The 25,707-nt window shown below is 40.0% G+C and overlaps 1 protein-coding gene across 1 annotated transcript in view; it reads right to left on the bottom strand.

Annotated features, from left to right (window-relative positions):
• Positions 1–25,707, bottom strand: part of DPY19L2 (dpy-19 like 2) — a 63,511-nt gene that overhangs the window by 21,080 nt on the left and 16,724 nt on the right. The window contains 8 exon segments of the mRNA XM_040964514.1: positions 1,054–1,155; positions 2,820–2,900; positions 11,466–11,525; positions 14,327–14,413; positions 14,935–15,012; positions 19,023–19,128; positions 21,700–21,791; positions 23,785–23,842. Of these exon segments, the coding sequence (XP_040820448.1) occupies positions 1,054–1,155; positions 2,820–2,900; positions 11,466–11,525; positions 14,327–14,413; positions 14,935–15,012; positions 19,023–19,128; positions 21,700–21,791; positions 23,785–23,842 (664 nt within the window).

A 25,707-nucleotide genomic window follows, 5' to 3' on the forward strand; every position in this document is an offset into this window, starting at 1 on the left:
GAGCGTCCATCTGCTGATTCATTCCCCAAATGGCTGCAATAGCCAGAGCTGAGTTCGTCCAAAGTCAGGAGCCAGGAATCTCCTCTGGTCTCCTATGCAGTACATGGTCCCAAGGCTTTGGGCCTTCCTCCACTGCTCTTCCAGGCCACAATCAGGTAACTGGATGGGAAGTGGAGCAGCTGGGACACAAACTGGTGCCATATGATAGATACATGGTGCTTGGAGGTGCAGAATTAGCCAATTGAGCCTTTGTGCCTGCACAGAGCTCGTCCTGCTCTTGTGTTCAGTGATTCCACAAAGACATAAATGTTTCAAATCTTAGCAACTTGACCTTTTTTTGTACAAGGGAATATTACATGGTGTTGGCCTTATGCAGTAAGTAAAGCCACTATCTGAATATCTGCATTCATCGTGAGCACCCATCTCAATCCTGGCTGCCTCACTTCCCATCCAGCTCCCTACAGTGGAAGATGGTCCAAGAGGCTGGGCATCTCCCAGGCGTGAGGGAGATCCGCATGGAGAACCAGGCTTCTGCCTGTGGACTGCTCAGCTCTGGCCGTCACAGCCACTGGAAAAGTGAACCCGTGGAGAGATGGAAGACTGACTGATGATGTTTCTTTCTCTCTCTTCCCCAATGCTCCCTTTCAAAGAAATCAATGAGTATTTTTAAAGATAACCAAACATTTGGATAACAATCAATTTCACATACTCATTAAAACTCAGAAGTAGTAAACCACCTTTATTGGAAATCCTATTGTTAAAATGTTATTTTATCATTTGGGTTATTAAATGTAATAAAACTAAATTTGGATTATATTTTCCTGAATGGCCTCATTTCTCTAAATGGCCTAGATTATTATTTGTAATAATAATTAATGTAGTCATATGTTCAACACACTTACTGAATTTCTCTCTTTAATAAAGGAGATGTTATTTACTAATTTACAGAAAATAGGTTAGAAAGGCCATATGGTTAGCAAAAACAAAATCACATTGCATGCTAATGAACTTCAGATTAAAACAGAGGAACTAAAAGAAAAAAAATAATCATACTGCTTTTTCCATGAAGTCAAATTCTGGAGCACAGGTATATATTAACGTATCGAAATCTGTATATCTTAAGATTCTGGCTGCTATGAGGTCACTCAGGCGAATCTGAGAGAAAACAAAGGTAGTTAAATTATAGAAGTGGCCACTGTTAGTACTGGTTTGATCTATAGAGAGCTGACATACACAAGCCACATAGATGCCTCTAAAAATCAGATGTATAGCATTCTGACACATCAAGGTAACTGAAAATGTAGAGAAATAAAAAGCAAGAAGATATCAGCAAAAATATCAGCAAAGATAAGATGATAAAGTAGTGAAAACACTTGCCCAGAAGAAACTATATGAAGTTAGTCAAGAAATTAAACCTAGATAACTTATTTTTTCCAAAAGTTTCTTTCCACAGTTTTCACCGTGGAAATATCTGCCATATTGTCAATTATAAATATTTTCTCTATTCTCATTTTCACAGTGTTTCATATACTGTCACAATGCTTCGTATTTGATGTTTTGCAAACTACTGAGAGCATTTTTTAAAAAATTCATGGGAAATGAAATTATAAGACAAGTGTAGTTTGGTGTGAAAAATACCTATGCATGCAATATTTAAAATATTAACAGAAAATACATACTATGAAAAAAAACATGCATGGGTTTCCATTTTTAGCACCAAGAAGTCTTTTAATTCTAATTTTCCACAAATTTTCTTTAAAAAGCCACTGAGTGTCAGTTACTCCTCATAAAAATTATCACACTGTTGTGATTATACTAAAATGAGATACTGAAAGTCTCTTTCTAGAAGGGACAAATATTTTTTCACTGCTTTTTCAGAAGGCCAGGAATAAGAAAATATTTGGCATGCAAAACCACAATCCAATTTATTTTACAGGGATTGAAATTAATGGTAAGTTTAATGATTACCATAGGTTTTTATTCCTTCACTGCTCTTACTTATCATTAATGAGTAACAATAATTTCACTGAGCCTCTAAAATGTCAAGTTTTGTGCCCAGCTGTCAGACAAGTTACTTGAGACTGCCGATGGGACGTGTGCACTTCTTTTTAGGTTCCCAGGAAACTAGGTGATAATATAAAGCAGGAGAAGAAACAAAAATCAAAAACCAAGAGAGATACGTAATTTACAAGGTATGAGTAGAGTTTATCATAGAAATATACACTCCCATAAAGAATTAAAAACTAAGAACAAAATAATAGGAACATGGCACACATACAAACAGCAACAAATGAACTGATAAGTTGCTGTGTACAGCTGTGATAAATGGCAAAGAAACCTTACATTAGAAATGTTAGCATGGGCACCCATGAGTGCTTAATGGGATGACGACAGCATCTCTCTTAAGAGGGAGAAAATAACAAATTGTATCTTAATTTTAGTTCACAATTAAAACTGTGTTGAATTCTGTTTTTCACAGCAGAAAATAGAGTGGCACGTGATAATAATATCAATGATAATGAAAGGTTATAATTTAAACAAATCATTACTTGCATTTTAATTGAGATATAAACAAATTCACTACTTTAACAAATTATTAGTACTTTTCCTGGAAGGCCAAGTCAGCATTAAGTGGCACATTTTTTTCTCAGCAGATTCTAAAGCTCAATGAGTTAGCAGGATTTTCTTTCCTACTCTACGTGAAACTAGCTTGAGGACTTTAAAAAAAACAAACATGCAACCTCTGTGAGGTAAAGAGATAAGATGGCTACAAAGTTTTTATCCAGCTACATGAAATTTCATAACCAGAAAGAACTTACATGGTCTGAAACGCCTAAGATTTTAGATGTCAGGAATTTCAAAATGATTGTTCCACTCAACCAGGCACAACCTTGAATAAGCTAGAAAATAAAACATAAGTCTAGTAATAGCACTTACCAACTGCCTAGCTAAAATAGTCCATTAACTCCAAACAATGTTAGACAATTGTGTTCAATGGTGAATAACTGAAATTGATGGCACCACAATACAACACATAAAATATTAGAGCTATATAGATCCTAAGTCTAAAAAACCTTTCTTTAGGCTTGTCTTTGCTATTTTTTTTAAGATTTATTTATTTTTATTGGAAAGGCAGATATACAGAGAGGAGGAGAGACAGAGGAGGATCTTCCATCTGATGGTTCACTCCCTAAGAGGCTGCAACGGCTGGAGCTGAGTCAATCTGAAGCCAGGATCCAGGAACTTCCTCCAGGTCTCCCACACGGGTGCAGGGTCCCAAAGCTTTGGGCCGTCCTTGACTGCTTTCCCAGGCCACAAGCAGGGAGCTGGATGGGAAGTGGAGCTGCCAGGATTAGAGCCGGCTCCCATATGGGATCCTGGTGCGTGCAAGGTGAGGACTTTAACTGCTATGCTGTCACGCTGGGCCCATCTTTGCTATTTTTTTATTGAAATGGGTTATGTGTATGTTTTCAAATATTATAGTCTTAATTGAAGATTAATCTTTCAAAACAATGCATTAAAAATTCCACTTTTGGAAATAATTAGATGAGCTTCAAGTAAAGAATTTTGAAATTTGAAAAGAGCTTTCCCTTTGAAAACAGAAATATGAATTAAAATTTACAAGCAGGCTTCTGTTCATTTTGGGGTTTTGTTTCTGTTTGGAAGGCTTTGATTAAAGACAGGAGAGTGCAATGGCTCAAATGGCTAATCCTCCATTTCCAAGTCCCAGAATCCCGTACAGATGTGTCTTGGCTATTCCACTTCTGATCTAGCTCCCTCCCTGCTAGTGGCCTGGAAAAGCAATGAAGGACGGCCCAAAGCCTTCAGACCCTACACCCATGTAGGAGACCCAGAGGAAGTTCCTGGCTCCTGGTTTCAGAATGGCTTCAGCTCTGGCCACTACAGTCATTTGGGCAGTGAACCAGTGGGCGGAAGATCTTTCTCTTTTCCTTCTATCTGTAAATCTGCCTTCTCTTTGTGGAGGTTTGGGGAAAGATGGGAGAGGGAGATGGTTAGCACTATGGCATAACTGGTTAAGTTGGCACCTGGGATACCTGCATCTCTTATGGGTGTTGGTTCAAGACATGACTGTCCTACTTGGAATCCAGCTCCCTGTAGCATGCCTGGGAAAGCCACGGAGGACAGCCCCCATGCTTGGGCCCCGCACCCCTGTGAGAGACCAGAGGGATTCCCAGGATCCTGGCTTTGGCCTGACATAACCCAGCTGCTGTGGCCATTTGGAGAATTAATCAGCAGATAAAAAAAACCTCCCTATCTCTGTCTCTATGTGGCTCTGCCTTTCGATTAAGAGAAATAAAAATATTTTGAAGACTAGAAATAAAAAAGGAGGGGGAGTATGGATTTCCTGATAGCATGAGAAAAGCATCCTAAACACAAACCTTTTCATATAACATTTAACAAGAAGAAAAATAAACCCACAAATATGGAAACCACAGGCTGATACCAGAAAACAGAAAAGGAAACAACAAATACAGCAGAATTATACTCCAAGCTGCTTCCCGGAGCCTTCACGGAGCCCGACAGGGGAGCTACGCAGTCATACCGTGCGGGGGAGGAGGAAGTCACCTAAGGGGCAGAGTTCACCTGACATAGGAAAATCCAGTAGACGAAGATGCCGAGAGAGGAAGGCATTGCTCTCAGAAGGACTTCACTTGTGAAAAGAAAAATTGGGTAAAAAGGGAGAGTAAATGGTAAAAGAAACAGGAAACAAGGAAGGAAAACTGAGCGTCCAGTAGAGCAAAGGAGGCAAAAGGATTCAAAATCATCCACCACTGCCCTCCTGTCTGCAAGTACACCGCTGTTTCCTCTGTTGGACTCATTTAGTCATCAGGCCAACTTGGCAAGCTTCGTGTTTCAGGCCTGTGACTTTCCAGCTCTGTAACGCCAAGACTGCCTACTTTTATTTTTAGGATTTATTTATTTGAAAGAAAGAGTGACAGAGAAACAGAAAAATCTTTAATCCATTTTAAATGGCCATAATAACCAGGTCTGGGCTAGGCTGAAGGACATCCTGGCCTCCCACATGGGTGGCAGAGGGAGGCCAGCACCTTCCAGCACCTTCCCAGGCTCATTACCATGAAGCTGGATTAAACACAGCAGCAGAGCCTCAACGTGGCACTGTGACACGGGTGCTGGTATTACACAGTAGCTTAATTTGCTGTGCCGTAATCCCAGTCCTGTATGTTTTTAAATTTCTGTTCCTTCAGTAAGATTTTCTAGTCTTTTCATTTGTTTCCAGAGTATTTAAAGTTTTTCTCTGAAGTGTTTTTAATGCTACTTTAAAATCCTTATTGATATCTTGTTCATCTCAGTACTGGCATCTACTAAGTATCTTTTTTCATTGACAGTATTTTCCTTCTTAAAAAAGATTTACTTATTTACTTGAAAGGCAAAATTAGAGAGAGAGGGAGAGACATACAGAAATCTTCCATCTGCTGGCTCACACCCAAATGACTGCAAGAGCCAGGGTTAGGTGGGATGGAATCCAGGAACCAAGAACTTCTTTGGGGTCTCCATGTGGGTTCAGAGACCCAAGGACTTAGGCCAGCCTCCACTGCCTTCCCAGGAATATTATCAAGGAACTGGATTTGAAGTGGATTAGTTGAGACTTGAACTGGTGACTGCAGGATGCTGACTGCAGGTGGTGGCTTTACCTGCTATGTTGCAGCAGTGGCCCCTGAATGCTATTATCTTCATTCTTGCTAGAATGAGTGGTTTCTATTGCATCTAGTAGAGCACAGGTATACTAGGAACTTTACACCCTATTTTTAGCATTTCATTTCAGAAATCTCTGTTTAGGTTTAATATGCAAGCCCTGACCCATTTTAAAATGTTAAAAGTGACAATTTAGGTTTCATAGCTCTTGAAATGCTCCTACAGTTATTTTACGTGGTGCTTCTTGGTGCTCCATCTCAGGCCCTATTCTATGGTGGAAGGGTCTGGAAGATGCATACTTTGGACACATGGGGGCACGGATCTCCTTGCTGGCCTGGCCACTATCAGGGCTTTTGTTTCATCCCTGCTCATGACACAGGAGACGGAAGCACAGCAGGTGACAGACCCAGAGCATAAACTGCATCCCCGCAGGCCCACTCTCTGAGTCTCTCCCCTGACCTCCACTTTCCGATGCTGGCAGAGTGCATCCTGTTCTGTCCCAGCAGATGAAAGTATCTAGGGAGGCAGACGCTGGGAGGCGCTGGGGGACAGCCTGCCTTCAGCTACAGAACGGAGTTCCAGCAGACTGCAGCCTGTTGTGCTTTACTGGGGGGAGCGGGAGGAAAGCTGAGGTCTCAAGCCAGTCACTAGCTGTGGAGGACTGTACATTTAATTATGAACTCATGATCTCATTCCTAGAGATATGCATATACAAGCAGTGGAAGGAACTGGAATCAAGGCCATGCTAATAGCAGCAAGAACACTTCTCAAGTCTTGATTTTTAAAAACATTCTTTCTCTCCCACAGCAATCAGAGTCCTTTGGGAAGATGATAAAAATTTGCAGTGCAAAAAGTGGCAGAAGAGAGCCTCTGGGGTACAATGAGGAAAGAGGACCAGCACGCACTGCAGCTGGCTGACGGGGTTACGGAGCTTCCATCTGCCGGCAGACCCCACAAACAGCTGCAGCTCTGCAGCTGCCAGCTGCCTGCTGGTGCCATCTCCTCAGACATGGTGGGAGGAAGTGTCTGTGGCAGCTTTTAACTGAAGCAGAATCCCACAGTCTCCACCCACTAACTCCAGTCCAGGAAGCCAGCTGGGACCTCATTGGCTACTTGGCTTAGGCAGGAGAAGCCACACTGCCTAACCATTCTTGTTCTCCTGTCTCCCAACAAACTTCCAAAGCCCTGGACTCAACTGGGCATGGAGCAATTGTCACTGAACTCTGTTCTGACTCAACAGACAGCAAGCAATCATGTTACCAGAAGTGATCAGAGCCAGTCAGCGTGATCTCCAGAGTACAGAGCAGATCCTGTGCATCTCACAACTGCAGGTATTCTAGGCATACAGCCGGATGCTGTACTCATTCTGTGAGACATGGGGTGGGGGGGGAGTCCCTCAGGTTCTTGGGGCCAGCATCAAAAGCCAAAACCCATAAAATTTCAAACCCGACCTGAGGAAGTTTCCTCTGCTTCTCCTGACTCATGGTAGGGAGTAACCCGGGCACGCACAGCAGCATCACTCCTGCATGCTATTTCAGAACTGAGAGCAGCTCCATTTCTGCTACTGAGGTCCAGGAATAGAGATGTTACCATCTTTGGAAAAGCTCACAGTCACTTCCAGTATCTGGAATGCTCTTCTACATTATTCTGTTTCAGGCAGGTGGCTATTAGCACCCCAACAAAAGGTTCGCACACTGGGAGGAAGGAGTAATGACCCCAAAGGATCCTGCAACACCAAGACTGTAATAGTTATTAACCACTTCATCAAATTCATCGGATCTAGCAAGGGGGCCTAGGAAAAAATACTGCCTGAATTCCACCTCTACAAACCAGTATCTATAGTGCAAATTCTGTAAACCTTACAGTCACCTTTGCAGGACTGAAGCAGGATTTAGTTCTTTATCCTGGGACTAGGGTTTGTGTATTATAACCTGCAGCATGAACTTCACTCTCCCAGGACTTGGGGAGAGTTCCAAGAACATCACACAATCCTTGGGCCACTGTTACAGGTGCCAGAGTCTCAGCAGCGCTCAGGCTGGGCAGCAGGACAAAGGAACAGTTTCACATCTTGCAGTGTTAATCACGAGGCCCTGGCTAAGACAATCCCCAGTGTAACTAACATCCAACTCTGTGGACTGAAGGTACTCACCCCGAAAACCATATTCCCCTCTAGTCCAAGTCCTGCTGCAGACCAGACTACTGCGTCACAGACAGAAACAGCTGTCAGTGACTAAAGCAAAAGAAATCACTCAGAGGTTATATATTTGGGCTCGCCTAGAACCAAAGCCAAAGCAATAAGCCAAGTGATAGGCTGCAAACCATCTACACCATAAAGTCTTCAAATAAACTTACTGCGTAAAGAAGGAACTATTACACCAAATCATAGATGTCAATGTAGGGATACCAGAAACACGAAGAATCAGTGTAAGCCTGACACTTGCAATGAACATTGTTGTTCTCTAGAAAGAGAACCCTATGTGAAGGCAATCAAGTATAAAACAGTGATTGAAACTCAATTGTGATAGAACAGAACACAGCTCAAAGAAACGAGGAAAACAATCGATGCCATGAATGAAACACTCACTAAGGAGACAGAAATCTTCACAAAGAACCAAAGAGAAATTTGGGGGTTGAAAACTTCAATCATTGAAGTAAAAAAAAAAAAATGTGACTGAGCGCTTTAACAAGTTAAGCAAACAATTTCTGATCTTGAGGATAGAATTCTGAAACAACCCAACACAAAGACATAAAGAGAAAAGAATAATAACAATGAAGAAAGCCCATGCAAAGTATGGGATGCTATTTATAAATCAAATACAGCATTATAAGGAATCCTGAAGGAGAAAACTAAAAACACATTATGAAAAATATTCTTTCATGAAAAAAAACCTTAGGCACAGAAGGAACATTTCTGAACACGATCAAAGCAATGCATGATAAATCCACAGCCAGCATATTACATATTACAAGGAAAAAGGTTTGAAGCATTTCCACTAAGATCCAGAACCAAAGATGCCCATTTAATCATTAATACTCAGTATAGCTTTTAAAGTTTTAGCTAGACCCAACAGACAAGAAAAGTCAAACTATCCCTGGTTGCAGATGACATGGTACTATATAAGGTGAATCCAATGACTCCACAAGGACTATTGAAGCTTTAAAAAGATTATTAAAGCTGCAGGGAATCCAACCAACACAGAAAAATCAACAGCCTCTGAATACCCCAGAAATATCATGGCTGAGAAAGAACCTGTAAGATCAGCACCATTTGCAACAGCTACAAACATTCTAAACATTTTGAAATAAATTTAACCAAATATGTGAAAAATCTCAACAGTGAAAATGGCAAGATACTGAAGAAATAAACAGAAAACACACAAAAAATTAAAGAACATTCCATGTTCAGATTGGAAAATATCATTAAGATATCCACACTATGCAAACCAATTTACAGATTCAATGGGATCCCATTGAAAATACCAAGAATATTCTTCTCAGATCTAGAAAGAAGTGCTAAAAATCATATGGAAACACAAGAGACCCAGAATAGCTAAAGCAATTTTTAAAAGCAACAACAATGCTGCAGGCATCAAAACACCAGAGTCTAAGATATACAGGGCAGTTATAATGAAAACATCCCCAGACTAGGAAAAAGACATGTAGGGCCTGGCACAATAGCTTAGTAGCTAAATCATTGCATGCAGTGGGATCCCATATGGGCGCCAGTTCTAATCCCAGCTGCTCTAATTCCCATCCAGCTCCAAACTTGGAGCCTGGGAAAGCAGTAGAGGACAGCCCAAAGCCTTGGGACCCTGCACCCTTGTGGGAGACCCAGAAGCAGCTCCTGGCTTCAGATCAGCTTAGTTCCAGTCATGTGGCCACTTGGGGAGCGAACCAGTGGACAGAAGATCTTTCTCTCTGTGTCTCCTTCTCTGTTGATCTGCCTTTCCAATAAAAATGAGTAAATCTATGAGAGGGACAGACGGAGAGAGAGGGAGAGAGAGAGGGAGAGAGAGAGGGAGGGAGAGAGAGAGGGAGAGAGACAGACAGACAAGTAGATCTATGAAACATGCAGAAACCTCAGAAATTAAACCACACACCTAAAAGCAACTAATATTTGACAAATGAGCCAAAATCAATCCCTGGAGAAATAACAGTGTCTTCTACAAATGGTGCTAGAAAAGCTGGACCTATGTCTGTACTAGCACAAAGCAAGGCTCCTACCTTACACCTCACACAAAAATCAACTGACAATCGATCAAGGATCTAAATGTATGACCTGATACCATCAAAGTACTAGAGGAAAACATGGAGGAAGCTGCAAGGTGTTGATATAGCCAAAGACTTCTGGGAACAGACCCCAGAACCAAGGCAATAAAAGCAAGAATCGAAGAATGGAATTATACCAAGCTAAGGAGTTTCTGCTCTGCAAAGGAAATACTGAAAGTGCAGGGCAAGGGACATGCTCAGGCATTTTTTGATTCTGAAGAATGAAATATAAACAGCAACAGATACATGAACAAAAATGCTTAGGGAAATACAAAGTAAAACAATGGGGTTTAACCTCCCCACAGTACAGTGACCACCACCCCCAAACCAGAAATTAATAAATGCTGGGAGGATATGCAGTACAATGCACCCTAACCCATGGCTGCGAGGAACGTAAACCAGCACAACCATTTTGCAGGATACCATGGAGATTCCTCAGAAATCTAAGGACACAGAACACACCCCAACAGCCATCCCACCCCTGGGAATTTGTCCAAATGAAGTCAGCATGACAGTTATTTGTACCCCCATGTTTATACAGCTCAACTCACAGCAGCCAAGATATGTAATCAACCCATATACCCATCAATAACTGACTGAATAAGGAAAACGTGGTATACGTACACTATGGATCCTGTTCAGATACAAAAAAAACTAAGTCCTGCCTTTCCAACAAGATGCAAGCAACTAGAGACTGTACACTTAGTGAAATCAACCAGTTCCCAAAAGACAAATATGTTTTCTGCTAGTATTGTATTAACATACAATACAAAAAAATGTATAAGGACATTTTGTGATTTGATTGTTTTAATCTTTGTTTCTACTCCTGTGGAACTAAGGTCTTTATACTTTTTAGTCCTTGAATGTTAATGTTAGTGGTGCATTAAGCCTGCAACTATATAGCGGACTGAAGTTATGTTTTTTCACAAATAAAGAGGGAAGGATGGAAAAAGGAGGTTGATGGAGTGGGGCAGCTGGGACACAAACCAGCACCTGTATGGAATGCCAGTGTGTGCAAGGCAAGGGCTTTAGCCACTAGGTTACTGTGCTGGGCCTGTTAAGGAAAATTTTAAAATGATATACTATTACAGATTTTATACTCTGTGATTACTTTAAAATACACTGTATATCAATAAAACTGGCATATCTTCATTTGATTTTGCTTCCCTATATTCCTGCTGAGCTATGGCCTTTTTTATTATTATTTTTTACTAATCTTAGTTGATTAGAGTACAAGCTATGGCCTTTTTATTTTTCCTTCCTTAGCTCTTTGTTTAGTCTAGCATTAAGCCTTTGATAATGCAAATTAAAAATGTTCTCAATTTTAAAAAAAATTTTCCATGATACAGTTTTGTAGGTACAGAAATTCCCCTTCTACTTTCCTTCCCTCTCTTCCCATTCTCCCCTTCAAAAAACAGTAAGTTTCTAAATTTAAAGTTTTTAAATATATTATCTGTATTCGGTTTATACTAACAAAAAACACAGCTTAAATAAAACATACTGAAACAGCTCAATCTTACCCAATAGTTGAGTTCAGATACTCCAAATTTTTGAATTTTACATCTATGTAGAATTATTGCCTAAAATGCACATCAGAAAAATAAAATTAACATTCATTCTTTGCAAATATATGAATTGCTCATTTAAAAATGACTTGGTCATCTTCTTTTTTTCTCTAACATTAGCCGATTTCCACCTCAACTACTGATTTTTCCAATTGTGAGCCTGGCAACTTCCCCCAGTTTGAGAGTTCGAGGCTTTGTGCACCAGCAAGTTGCTCCTTCCATCAAGATAATCCCTGAGTTATTCTGCTTTTTGCTGCAGAGTGGACTCCTCTAAACTGTGGGTGTGATGTGTGGGTGGCATGTGTATTCATACGAAGGCAGTCAGGAAGTGTATGGAAAATGTATCTTAAGAAGTATGTGTATGTGATTTAAACTTCTTTTGCAGCAAAATATCCTTAAATTTTAGTTTTATTTTTCCCATAACTTTCTGACGTGTTCCTCCTGCACTGAATGAGGAGAGCACCAATGGCTGTGGGTCTGCACAAGGCAGCAAGCTGGAGTTGAGACTCAAGAATAAAGTCAGGTTCCTCAAAATTATCTCCTTCATGGTGTTGTATCTTTCCAAAAATCATCTACTGAGGCTTTAACTCGCAGGGTAACTGGAAGGTAATTAGATGGCAAAGGAGGACTCTCACAAAGGGAGCGTTAGTGACCTTGACCTTGTGAGGGTCAGAGAGAAATGTTCTCTCCGCCTCCCACCTTGCGAACATACAATGAAAACCACTTCTGTCTGCAAACCAGGAAGGAACCTAACTGGCTGGCACCTTGACTTTGGGCTTCCCTATACCAAAACAGTGAAAAAAAAAAGTCTGATGCTTGAGACAGCCACTGCAACGTTTTGTCAAAGCATCCCACCAAATGCTAATACAGTGGAAATACTGATGTCAAAGGATGTGCAAAGATACTTCTTGAGGGTCAAGAGAGAATTGCGGAGCAAGGATTCTCAAGTTCAGTGACCCAGGTTCTTTAGCAAATGTGTTTTGTATGGAAATCTTAGATAAAAAGAAACTTAAGTCATGAAACTGACAAAATGCAAGGAAATGCTTACACTAGTCAAGGCAGTCAAAGTGTCTCTCAGCGTTAGAACTGTTGTTTGGCAGTCTAAGGATGTGTACTAAATAATAGTTTTGAATCAGTAATGGTCAGTACTAGTCAGTATCCAACCAGCACTTTAAATATTTGTTTTGTACGGTTTCCTGGACCTGTGCTTTATTTCAAAACAAGTTTTTTTTTTTTTTTAATAAAAAGGTGGATGAGCACACTATTAGGAATTCTCCACTTGTAATGCACACAATTTTCACAATATGCTGAAAAGAAACAGTGTATATTTTTTGGGAAAAGAAAGAGAGGAGGGGCAATTCCTATGAGACAAAAGGACTTGGGAAGCAAAAACATTAACACGGAGGCAATACCGAAGGATCCGATCGGCCCCTCACACATGGGGGAGTGTGTGCGTCGGCATTACTACAGCTGCTATCCTCACTGAGCTATGTGGGAGGAGGTAGGGAAGAAAATTTCTGCTTCTGACTTATAGGTATTAGAAGTGTGACTACAAAGTAATGATTTATGAAACCACTAACCCTAATACATATCCAGGTGCGTGTCACCTGATGAGTCAGACATGTGCACAGACTACACAGTTATTCCAATGATTTTGCCACCACTTAGAACATGTCAGAAACTCCTCCTAAACACTTTCCAAACTGCCTGCACAGATAACTCTTGTCCCCAAAGAAAATCAGTATTACTACTAAGTATCACAGTCTTATTTTAAGACTTATTTGTAAGAGTTATAAGGGGAGAGAGAGAGAATCACACTACTTCAAAAACCTACTTGTTTGAGAGACAGACAACAGTCAGAACTCCAACCACTGGTTCATTCCTCATTTACCCGCAATGGCTGAGGCTGAGCTGGGAGTCAGAAACGTAATTGAGCTTTGTCACGTACTGAACTCAATTCCTTGCACATTCTCAATTGCCTCCCAAGGTCTCCACTGGCAGGAAGGTGGAGTCAGGAGCTATAACTGGGAATTAAACTCAGGTTGCTCTGATATGAGTAACCACTAGGTTAATTGTTCCCAAGCCATATTTTAATCCATGTCTGTACTACCCCCACCCGATGGCCCACTTCACTCATAAGATGTTTGTTTCCAAAGATCAAATGTACTCTTGAAGGATGAGGAGCTAGGGGCCAATGTTGTGTGTTAGTAGATTAAGCCGCTACCTATATTGCCAGCATCCATGAGAGCCAACAGCTTGAGGGTCTGCTGCTCCACCTCAGATCCAGCTGCTCAACAGCATACCTGACAATGCAACAGAAAATGGCCCAAGTGCTTGGGTCCCTGCACCCCACGTGGGAAACCTGGATGTTCCAGGCTTTGACTTCAGCCTGGTCCAGCCCCAGCTTTTGTAGCCATTTGTAAAGTAAAATAGTGAATGGAAGATGTCTCTTTTTCTGTAATTCAGTCTTACAATAAGTAAATCTTTAAAATAAGTATTAAGGCTTACCACCACTGAAGATATTATAAAGAGTACTCCATAACCTGTGAAGGCAATTCTCAGGGCTCCCCAAAATGTTGAGATATTTTTAAAGCCAACCCTAATACCTTATGCTCATTTAAAAATATTTAGTTGTTCAATTACTCAAAAAGGAGGAGTTTGTACTGTATTGTTTTCCAAAGATGAGGCAGAAAACACTTTATATGGTGAGTGACACCCTAGAAAGGGCTCCGACTTCCTCTCCCATTCCTGCACTAGAGGCAAACCTGCTATTGGACAGGTTAAAAACAATTTTAATGAACTTAACTAACACTTACCCATGTCATTAACAAAGATGAAGAATAATAAGAAGATAAGTACATTGGATTTCCAAACATCAGAATGAAACAAAGAAGAACTGAAATCTGAAAAATGAAAAGCAAGCAAATATTTTACAGTAATGATAAAAAGTAACATTTTTTTCTATGTTTCAATAATGGAATACCTAGTTTCCATATTGGTTTCTGTAATCACATTTTTATTGTATTACTGGAGATTTCACTCAGGAAGTTTTTTTTAAATTATCTTTCTATGTTTTTAAGGAAGATGTTTTTAGGAACTAAGACAAAAGCAAAAAGGTAACAACAAAATTTCAGCAGTATCATATTCATATAAAGTTAAAAAGTCTGAGGTTGGGGGGAGAAATTGCAATTTCAAGAATAATGCAATAATGAGATACAGAACAATGGCATAGCACATCTTGCCTCCAGTTGAAAGCGTCATCTGTTTGCTTTGGTCTTTGTGCTGTTCATCTCCAGGTCTGTCTGTCATCATCAGTGCCATATATAGTAAGCACTGCTACAAAGCAAGTGCCCCATAAATCAGCAGTTTCATAAACTCTAGAAATGTATCTTAATATCTTACTTATAGATATTAGTAATGTTACCATGTTCATATAAATGATCTTCTGAAATTTGCTTGGTTCAATGTATCCCACAACATACATGGGAAATAATGAAGCTATCTGAAATGAAAACAGAAAAAAGTGAAAGTGAAAAAGTTGTAGAAAAGCAATACTTGCCCAGTTTTAGGAAAGGTGAATTTAAAAGGTATTCATAATAATCTGTATTCATAATAATAGTAAGGAAAATACTTTAAACCAACCGTTTCAGTGACAAATACAATAGTATTTTTTTCTAAAAGATTTATTTATTTTTATTGCAAAGTCAGACATACAGAGAGGAGGAGAGACAGAGAGGAAGATCTTCCATCCGATGATTCATTCCCCAAGTGACCGCAACAACCGGTGCTGTGCCAATCTGAAGCCAGGAGCCAGCCTCTTCCAGGTCTCCCATGTGGGTTCAGGGTCCCAAGGCTTTGGGCCACCCACCACTGCTTTCCCAGGCCACAAGCAGGGAGCTGGATGGGAAGCGGGGTCACTGTGATTAGAACCAGCACCCATATGGGATCCTGGTGCATTCAAGGTGAGAACTTAAGCCACTAGGCCACTGTGCCGGGTCCAAATAGACTAGTTTTAAGTGAAATATTTAAAAACACATATGATAGGGCCCGGCGCAGTGGCGCAAGTGGTTAAGGTCCTTGCCTTGCACGCCCGGGATCCCATATGGGCGCTGGTTCTATCCCGGCAGCCCCACTTCCCTTCCAGCTCCCTGCCTGCAGCCCGGGAAAGCAGTCGAGGGCGGCCCAAAGCCTTGGGACCCTGCACCTGTGTGGGAGACCCGGAAGAGGCTCCTGGCTTCGGATCGGCATAGCATCGGCCGTTGTGCTTACTTGGGGAGTGAATCATCGGACGGAAGCTCTTCGTCTCTGTATATCCGCCTTTCCAATAAAAAAATAATTAAAAAAATAAAAATCTAAAAAAAAAAAAAAGAAAATACAAGGTCTCATGTGCAAGCTTGGAGAAAGGGTTCAAGAAAGAAATGACACAGAAAAATTAGTGTTGCTATACAAAAAAGCAAGATGTTATAAAATAATGTTTAAAAATAAGTATGTTAGGGGCTGGCATGGTAGCCTAGCTGCTAAAGTCCTCGCCTTGCACACACTGGGATCCCATATGGGTGCCGGTTCTAATCCTGGCTACCCCCTTCCCATCCAGCTCCCTGTTTGTGGAGTGGGAAAGCAGTCAAGGACATCCCAAAGCCTTGAGATCCTGTAAACATGTGGGAGACCTGGAAGAGGCTCCTGGCTTCGGATTGGCTCAGCTCTGCCCACTGCAGGTGCTTGGAGAGTGAATCAACAGATGGAAGATCTTTCTCTCTCTCCTCTCTGTATATTTGACTTTCAAATAAAAATAAAATAAATCTTTAAAAATAAAAAGTTATGTATGTATATGAGTATATTCATAAACACACTATACAAATGTATATAAATATACACATGTAAATACATATATAGACACATACAATGGTACTTCAGCCATAATGAAAATGAGCTAAACTGTTTTAAGGTCCTTACTTTACCTGGAAAGAAGTAAAGAATAGTCATTTACAAAGGACTTCCTAAATCAAGGATAAAGGCTTTTGCTTCTAGGGTGCACAATGAAAGAATGAAAGTAAGAATGTGAAAGTAAAGCAGAGAGAAGGAATGATAGAAGCAGATAACCACTGACGGGAAAGAGGGTCCGAACATCACGGGGCAGAAAGAGCAAAGACAACGCAGCTGCCTTAGTAAAACGAGGGCTTCAAAACCACATTTATCAATGATTCATGGAGGGATTACACGAGCTAATGAAAAGATAGTCTTTAAAAATTCAAGGCAAAAAGTACTAACTAAACACTGCTGATAAAGCAATGCATAAGGATACCAAAATGCTGACTACTAAAGAATGGCAAAAGATTCAGCAAACACTGACAAAAGGTCATGAAGCAATTAAAGAAAAACTTTGAGAATATAAACAGGCATATTTCCTAGAAATTAAAGGTATACTTTACAATTGTGGATTTAATACTGCATTAAATGCTCAAGAATCTAAAGCACTAAAAACAGATATAAACAAATCAACTGTTTAAATGAGAGACTTAACACACTTAGCTTTTAGTAACTAAAATAAGCCAGCAAAAAATGTAGAAATCTAGAAGATTTAAATGACACAATAACAGCATTTAATTAACATACATAAAACTTTATCCCAACAAACATAAAATACCCAATGCTTTAAGATGCATTAATAAGAGAAAGTGCCTGGGGACAAGTCTAATGAAGGAGCGATTAAATCTGTTCTAAAAGGTTCTGATTGAGAGAAATTAAACTCGATCTAAAACTAGTACACATCACTTTCTTTGGCTGGAAGACACAGTATTTCAAAAATGCTGGTATTTTGTAATAAAATGACATGTTATTATATTGGAAAGGAAAACGTATTTAACTGCTAATACTTCTAGCTAAGTTTTGAGAGAAACAGGTTCAAGACAGATTTTAAGGGGCACTACTACAAAAAATACAGTTTTAGTCTTAGTCTTGAGTCTAGCTCATTTAATCAAATAGTGGTAGACACAAAGAGGTTCATAAGTTCATCTTGTGAGGAAAATGAAACACTGACACTAATTATGGGAAATAAATGAATTTTTATACAGGACCGCAACTGGGTAAGAGGACAGAATGAACACATCTGCTTTCAACGATGCTCTTTAAAACCTATTCTACGAAAACCAGAGAGAGAGCTCTGTGACATCAACAGGGAGCCAAATGAAACAGAGCACACTTTAAACGTAGAGCACCGACTCACGCCGTGGAGGCGACTGGCAGCCAGCAGCGCAGCTGCTTAGCAGAAATTCTCACTTCCAGGGCAGACCAGTTTTATGGTCAGAGTGTGTCAGTTGGGTGGAAACCAGCTGTAACAGAAAGTCAGCATCACGAACACTTAAACTACATGTTCACTCCCTGCTTCCCTTGAGCAATTTCTTGCTGTTAGATTTTTAGTTATTTTGGACACAGGGATGTAGTCTCAGTTTATTCAAGCAGTATTACGGCTAAGACTCAGAAAAATATTTCTCAATATTAAGTCTGCTTTCCAAGATAAATCAGCCAACATTTAGCTGGGTTAGAAACAGAAACCCCTTGGCAGCCAGCCAGATTCATACAACAGAAAAAAAAAAATTTTTTTTTACAGGTGCAGAGACAATCAACCACCAGAAAAATCTGTGAATAAAACTAATGGCATATATCTTTTACATTTTGATCATTAGTATCTGTTAAACAAATGATATGCTAGTAGGATGCAGTTGCATTATTTTCCAGCTCACTTAAACAGTTCTGGAAAACAGTATACATGAGATGCACACGTGTATACAGACGCGCAGTTTGTCCTTTGCGCATATTCATAACCAACGCTCAAATTAAGAACAAAATATTCCCCGTTTCTCCTTCTCTCTGTGTATCTGCCTTTCAAATAAATAAATCTTTAAAAAGAGAACAAGACATCACTCAGACCCCCAAGTCCCTCTTATCCCCCGTCTTCATTTTTCTTTTGTTTTTAACATGGGAAGAGAGAGTATATTGTCATTTATACAGTAAAGCAGCATTTATAGCTAGATATCAAATGACATCACCTCTACACAATTTTTTATACTCTGTTAACTTCCACAAATAAGAGAAAACATGGGATATTTGTCCTTCTGTGCCTGGCTTATTTAGCATAATGATCTCTAGCTATCCTATTCCTGGTAATATATCCAAAGGAAATGAAATAAACACATGAAAGTAGATACCTGAATTCCCATGTTTACAGCAGCTCACTACACAAAAGCAAAGATATGGGACTCAATCTAGATGTCTGCCCTGCTGACTAGAAACAGAAAATGTGGCATGCATTCATGATGGAATACCAGCCATAAACAGTGGAATCCTGACATTTGCAACAAAATAGATTTACTGGAGAATACATTTTTAAATCACTCATTTACACAAAATTTATGCCATTATTGCAAAAAATCTTCTAAGGTAATCATTCTTCAAAACGGTAGAAACAAACAAGTCCCACTGCACTCAGTATGGGCAATTTAAACATCATCTTACCTGTGTGAAAAGTATAAACTGAGCAAACTGCCAGGGAAGCATGAACGCGACGTTGGAAGCGCAGAGAGCAATATAAAGATTTTTATTGTTGCTTGAGTTCGTGGTCCTTACCGGAGAGAATTGAACCAGTAAGTTTTAGCATCAAAAAAGCCTATCACCAAAAACAGACTAACCGCAAAATGGTGAACAGCTAAAACAATCCTCTTAGCTTTCACATAACACTGCAAAATTACTTTAATTAAACTTAAAAATACTTCAACACTAAGAATGTCTAGCAGGGGCCAAACGCTGTAGTTCTGTGCTTTAGCTGCACCTGCGACACATGCATCCCACAACAGTTCTCACTTCAGTCTTGCCTGCTCCCCTTCCCATCTAGCTGCTGGCTCCTCCGCCTAGGAAAGCAGTGCAAGACACTCCCAGTACGCATGCCCGCTGCAGTTCACTGGAGCACTGGACGGATTCCAGGTGCCTGGCCCTGCCTGGCCCTGCCTGGCCCAGCCCTGGCCCTGCCTGGCCCTGCCTGACCTTGCCTGGCCCGGCCCTGGCCCTGCCTGGCCGTGCCTGACCTTGTCTGGCCCAGCCCTGGCCCAGCCCTGGCCCTGCCTGGCCCTGCCTGGCCCTGCCTGACCCAGCCCTGGCCCTGCCTGACCCAGCCCTGGCCCTGCCTGGCCCTGTCTGACCCAGCCCTGGCCCTGCCTGGCTCTGCCTGACCCAGCCCTGGCCCAGCCCTGGCCCAGCCCTGGCCCTGCCTGACCTTGCCTGGCCCAGCCCTGGCTGTTGTAGCCATTTGGGGAGTGGACCAGCAGATGGATGATTACCGTCACTCTTTCTTTCAAATAAATAACTGAATAAATCTTTTAAGAAATAATTCTAGCAAAAAAAATTACCCTAAAAACTAAAAAAATTACAAACATAAAAACAGTTCATAAAAACATAATTTGTCAATAGAATATTAACATTGAAGTTGTTTTCCTCAAAGTATGCATGACAACAAAATTTAATTCTCTAGCAAGCAATACTGAAAACAGGAAATGATGCTAACCCCTCATGAATATAATCTTAAGTGTAAAAACTATAGTTTTCTATATCACTGTTTCAATCTCACAAAACAGAGTTTAACAATGAAGGAATAAGTTAAAAAGGGGAAAATATAAAACAAATTAAGCATAAACAGTAACCCTGAAACAAAGTTAAGCTGTTTTATGTTAAAATTTTAATGTCCATTCAGCAATCCTGAGATAGGCTGATAACCAACAACTCGGAGACCGTTCTAATCAAGACATTGCACTCCATGAAATAGCCAGATTAATATCAATTCAAAACAACGAAAAAAATTAGTTGTTCTAAACAGTGAAGGCAAAGAAAGGGTACTCTCCTTTGCCACATCTGAGACAAGGTGATATATACAGCAAGGGCTTTCAGGTAGCGTATTTCCAATCCAAATTCTACCTGAAAACATGCTTCCAATAACAAGATCCTTCTCAAGATCTGTTGCTACCACAATCCACCATTCCTTACTTCACTCAATCAGCTAGCAAATGCATGTCTCATAGAAAATATTTGGGGTTAAAGAAATAGCCCAGGTGTGGAGGCCAACTTGACCCCTGGCTGCTCCATTTTTGATCTAGTGAATGTACCTGGGAAAGCAGAAGTTGATCCAGTTGTTGGGCCCCTGCACCCACATGGGCGCCCTGGATGAAGCACCTGGCTTCCACCTGCCCCAGCTCTTCTGGTCATTTGGGGAGTGAACCAGTGTATGGAAGATCTCTCTCCCTCCTTAACTATGCCTTTCAAATCAATAAAACAATAAATCTTCAAAAAACAAGCAAAACATGGCAGGGTCCCTATTTAGACTGGCACTTGAAACACACAGAATTATGCACGTATACACTTGTGTTTGTGTACATGGTTCATGACTTCACTTTAAGAAAAAAAAAGTACACAAATAATTTCTGTATAAAGTTGAATCTACCAAGGACTTAAAAAATGGATCAGGGCTTGGAGGAAGTAATAACCATTATTTCACCCAGTGAGACATCTATATGGAAGTCGATCTTATGATAAAGATTTCACAACAGTATACTGTGGGATTTTGGGTTGTTTTGTCTCTGAAGTTTCTGGAATGCTTAGAAAACTACCACCAAAATTATCACACACACACACACACACACACACACACACACACACACACCTAGCTCAGCAGAAACCTGATTGTACTGCTATAAACATCAGGCTTTCACAAAGAAGTGGATATGTATAATTTTATCTTTAATTATTAACACAGTAGTTCTCAAATTCTCATGCACTCAGGATATGTTTTTATGGAGAATAAATTAATGCTCTATCAAACGCACAGGCTGGAAATGATAGTACATAATCTTTTAATGGAAAAACTAAAAAATTTCCAATCTTTGCAAACTGTATGTACAATTTTAACATGTACATTTTGATCTGTTAAAACATAAGATAGCTATTTAGAACCTATAGTCCAGACTTTTAAAAAAAAAATCAAGCAATGTTTACACAGTAGTTTTAGATTATTTCTTAACTCTATAACTCCATTTTCAAAATAATTTTCAAAATAAAGCATTTGGTAACTGCAACATAGCAAGGCAAAACATTTTAGGAAACTTACATGAACTACAGAGATACTTGTTTTTTAATAAACCAAACTTACCTGAGAATCATAGTTAAAATCCACATCTGCAGTACCAGGAACGGATACGAGAAGCTTTCACGGAGAGGCGGGGTCCACATCACACGGGTGGCCTAAAATTAACAAAAACATCATGTGCCTTTACAATAAGCAGTGACGTCAAAACTAGTGAAAGGTCTAATACTTTTTTTTTGTTAAAGATTTTTTCTTTATTTTTATTGGAAAGTGAGATATACAGAGGAGGAGGTGGAAAGACCTGTCCACTGGTTCACTCCCCAAATGGCTGGAGCTGAGCCAACTGGAAGCCAGGAGCATCTTCCAAGTCTCCCACTTGGGTACTAGAGCCCAAGGCTTTAGGCTGTCCTCCATTGCTTTCCCAAGCCACAAGCAGAGAGCTGGATGGGAAGCCAGGCAGCTGGGATTAGAACTGGCACCCATCTGCGATCCTGGCGCATGCAAGGCAAGGACTTTAGCCACTAGGCTACTGTGCCAGGCCAGGTTCAATGATTTTAATTTTAGACTTAATAGGCTCTATTTTGGAATACATGGCATGTCATATCAGTTTTTAAAGTTTTCTTAATGCAAATGATCATTGGATAGATTGTGATTTACTACCAAGCATAGAAAAAAATGAAAAGTCTGAGGAAACTTCAGGTAGTTCTTACAAGAAATTGAATTAATTTAACTAGAGCTGGTATAATGGCTCCATCTGCTAAATGCCTGCAAGCACCTACACCTCATAAGGGTACTGGTTTTTGTCCTGACTACTCTGCTTCCCATCCAGCTCTCTGCTTGTGGCCTGGGAAAGCAATGGAGGACAGCTCAAAGCCTTCTTCCAAGTGGGAGACTTGGAAGAAGCTCCTGGCTTCCAACCAGCTCAGCTCCAGCCATTTGGCCATTTGGGGAGTGAACCAGAGGATGGAAGACCTTTCTGTGTTTGTTTATCCTTCTCTCTCTGTAACTCTGTCTTTCCAACAAAAACATTGAAAAAAGTTTATTTTAGTAAAAGATTCAAATCTATTCATACTTTTTACAACATGCATTTTCCATGAATTTTTGAAGCCCTTCAATCAGATCAAGCATGTTCAAAGAGGAAACTTCATCATCACATTAAAACATTGATGTTTAATGCATTGGTGTTCCTTAAAATATTTAAGGTATTCTATGCATAGTCTTAAAAATTAACCTATTAGCAGTGTCTTACATATTTTGCTTCCAAAAGCTAGCAGTCACATTCTATCATCATCTCACATTTCACTGTCATATCCTCAGATTCCAACACAGAAATCTAGCATACGCTACACCTTCAATATTGTGTTGGATGAATATCACAGATCTTAAATAACTTTTTATAAACTCTTTTTACATAAATGATGCTCCCTTGGGCTGAATCAGTAAGTTAAATTCTATTTTAATTTCAGTGTTTTGTGTTACTTGAAAAGGCAGCACAATCTAGGAGGCAATGCCTTCCCTGTAGGCATGCTGCAGGCCTGGGGTCTCCTCTTAGCTCATGCTGGGGAGGGGCTCTGTTTGCAGGATGAGCAAGTTCTAGAAATCTGATTTATACAACAGCGTTAATCATGCTGCCATCATACATCTAAAAATCTGTTAAGAAAGCTGATTTCACATTAAGTGCTCTTAACACCTTTTCTAAGGTCAATATGTATTTTAAAAGAAGCAAGGTATTAGAACCTTATAGGTACAGAATTAGAAACCCAGTTTCTTCACATATTGAGCATGGAACCTTGACGAGGTAACCTGAAGTCTCTAAACAAACTTCAATTTCCTAACCTGCATGACCAGGATAACAACCAACTCCAAAGAAAGGAGTACACAGGATCATGAACCTCAAGGGTGTGAACTCAGCCAGCACAAGGCTTCGTTCTTGGCTACAGAGTATCTAAATGTCAGTGTTTCACTAAAAACCACGCAAGATATTTCACATGCTTTAGAGTTGTTTAAATTTTTAACATATCAACTTCTAAGAGTTTTTAAGATATTGCAGTGCCATAAAATATGCATCAACATATTGTTCCAATGAGTGGATTCTTTTGTTATTTTGCAGCCTCTTATTATTCTCTAAAAATTATCTTCTAGATAACAAACCTCTCCATGGTTGAAAAAGTAGCACATTACTGTAATTAGACCTCCTAGCTGAGTCCCACTGTTAAAAAAAAAAGTATACAATCATAACTCAGGCAAAATATAGTTTTCTATAAAATTACCTCAGACTTTAAAACCAGATTTTCATATTTAAAACATAATAGTACTATACCATGTAGTAGCAAAAATGTTCAAAAATGTCAAAAACACCTATCCAGTTTTGTAATCTTAAATGTACAAGCATAAGCAAGAAAAAATTTTAAGAAAGAAAAAGAAGCATATATAACAACCTAGATTTCACAATCCACATTTATTTTCTAAATAAACCACTTAAGATACAGACCTGCGATATCATTTACCAAATGGGCTGCCACTTGGGAGCTTATTTTGCGTCCCTTAAATATTCTGATTGCAGCCAACTTTCTCCCGACACCTTCCCTCATACTCTCCCTGTACAGCCCACCATATTCACAGCACAGAGGACAGATTCCCCACCTGCCCCATCCACCACTGTACCCCACCTGCCCCATCCACCACTGAACCCCACCTGCCCCATCCACCACTGAACCCCACCTGCCCCATCCACCACTGAACCCCACCTGCCCCATCCACGACTGCATCCCCACCTGCCCCATCCACCACTGTACCCCACCTGCCCCATCCACCACTGTACCCCACCTGCCCCATCCACCACTGAACCCCACCTGCCCCATCCACCACTGTACCCCACCTGCACCATTCACCACTGCATCCCCTAGGTCACAGTTTGAAGATAATCAAGAAATGAATGAAAACTGAGTTCTTTTAAAAATACAAGCAGGGGAAAGCTAATGAGAAATAACTTACTATTGATAGATTTTCACTGAAGAAATTCAAAGGATGTATTTCAAAAAGAGGAAATTAGAAATTGAAAGGAGGATGTATGAGAAGCTTGGTTATACCTAAATACCCATTTGATTAGAATCTAATAAATGTATTTAAAATTCCAGAACGCTGTAACTAATTAGAGAGACTATCACTTCTCGGTTGCCCTTCCACAGAGGGGAGAAAAAAAAAAAACAATTCTCATCTTAAAAAGGCTTAGTCATTGCTGTGTAGCATACCATTTTAAAAAATGAGAAAGTAACACTACAGACTATTTTCAAAATAAGACATGTTAAGCCCATGAAAACAGTGTCAAAGCAATCGTTTTCCTTTAAAACACTATAACAAGCTACCATGTAATTTTGTATATATATCATATAGAAAAGCACATAGATGTTCTGGTTTGCAGAACCATCACAAAACACAACCACAAAGCTACCCAACAGAAAACGATTGCATCCTAGTCCCTACTTGCCATCACTCCTCCAAGAAAGCCACCATCCTGATTTCTGAGTTCCCAAATCTAACACAGGCACAAATTAGAATTTACTTTTAGAATTTCCTTCGTGGAAGCATGCAGTTTAGATTCTGTACTTGATTTCATACAAATTCTATTTTAAGATTACTTCACACTGATGTGTGTAGCTGTGGCCACTCATTCTCATTATTATACAGATGGTTCCTGATTCGTGATGCGTACAGATGGTTGAACTATAGCTTTAAGCCTTTACAGATATATAAAAGACACATTCCATGGAAGCCACACTCTGAATTCTGAGTTGAGTTCTTTTCTTGGACAGGAGGCACACAACACAGTTCTCTCATGATGCCAAGTTAACTGTGCTATCATGAGAGCAAGCACCTACATCATACAGTGTACACATGGTGACACTGGAGTATTATTTGTGCATCCCATAATGTCTACAAAGATGCTCATTGGGATCCATGAGATATTCACTACAAAAAGATTTTTTTGTTAGAGGATTTTGTGTCAATGAAATAACATTTGCATGGGTTTCTATCATGCTAAATTAACCCAGGCATACTCCTTTCTATTGAACA

This window comes from Ochotona curzoniae, unplaced genomic scaffold, assembly GCF_017591425.1.
Source record: "Ochotona curzoniae isolate NIBS_2020 unplaced genomic scaffold, NIBS_Ocur_1.0 scaffold_3835, whole genome shotgun sequence".
NCBI lineage: Eukaryota > Metazoa > Chordata > Mammalia > Lagomorpha > Ochotonidae > Ochotona > Ochotona curzoniae.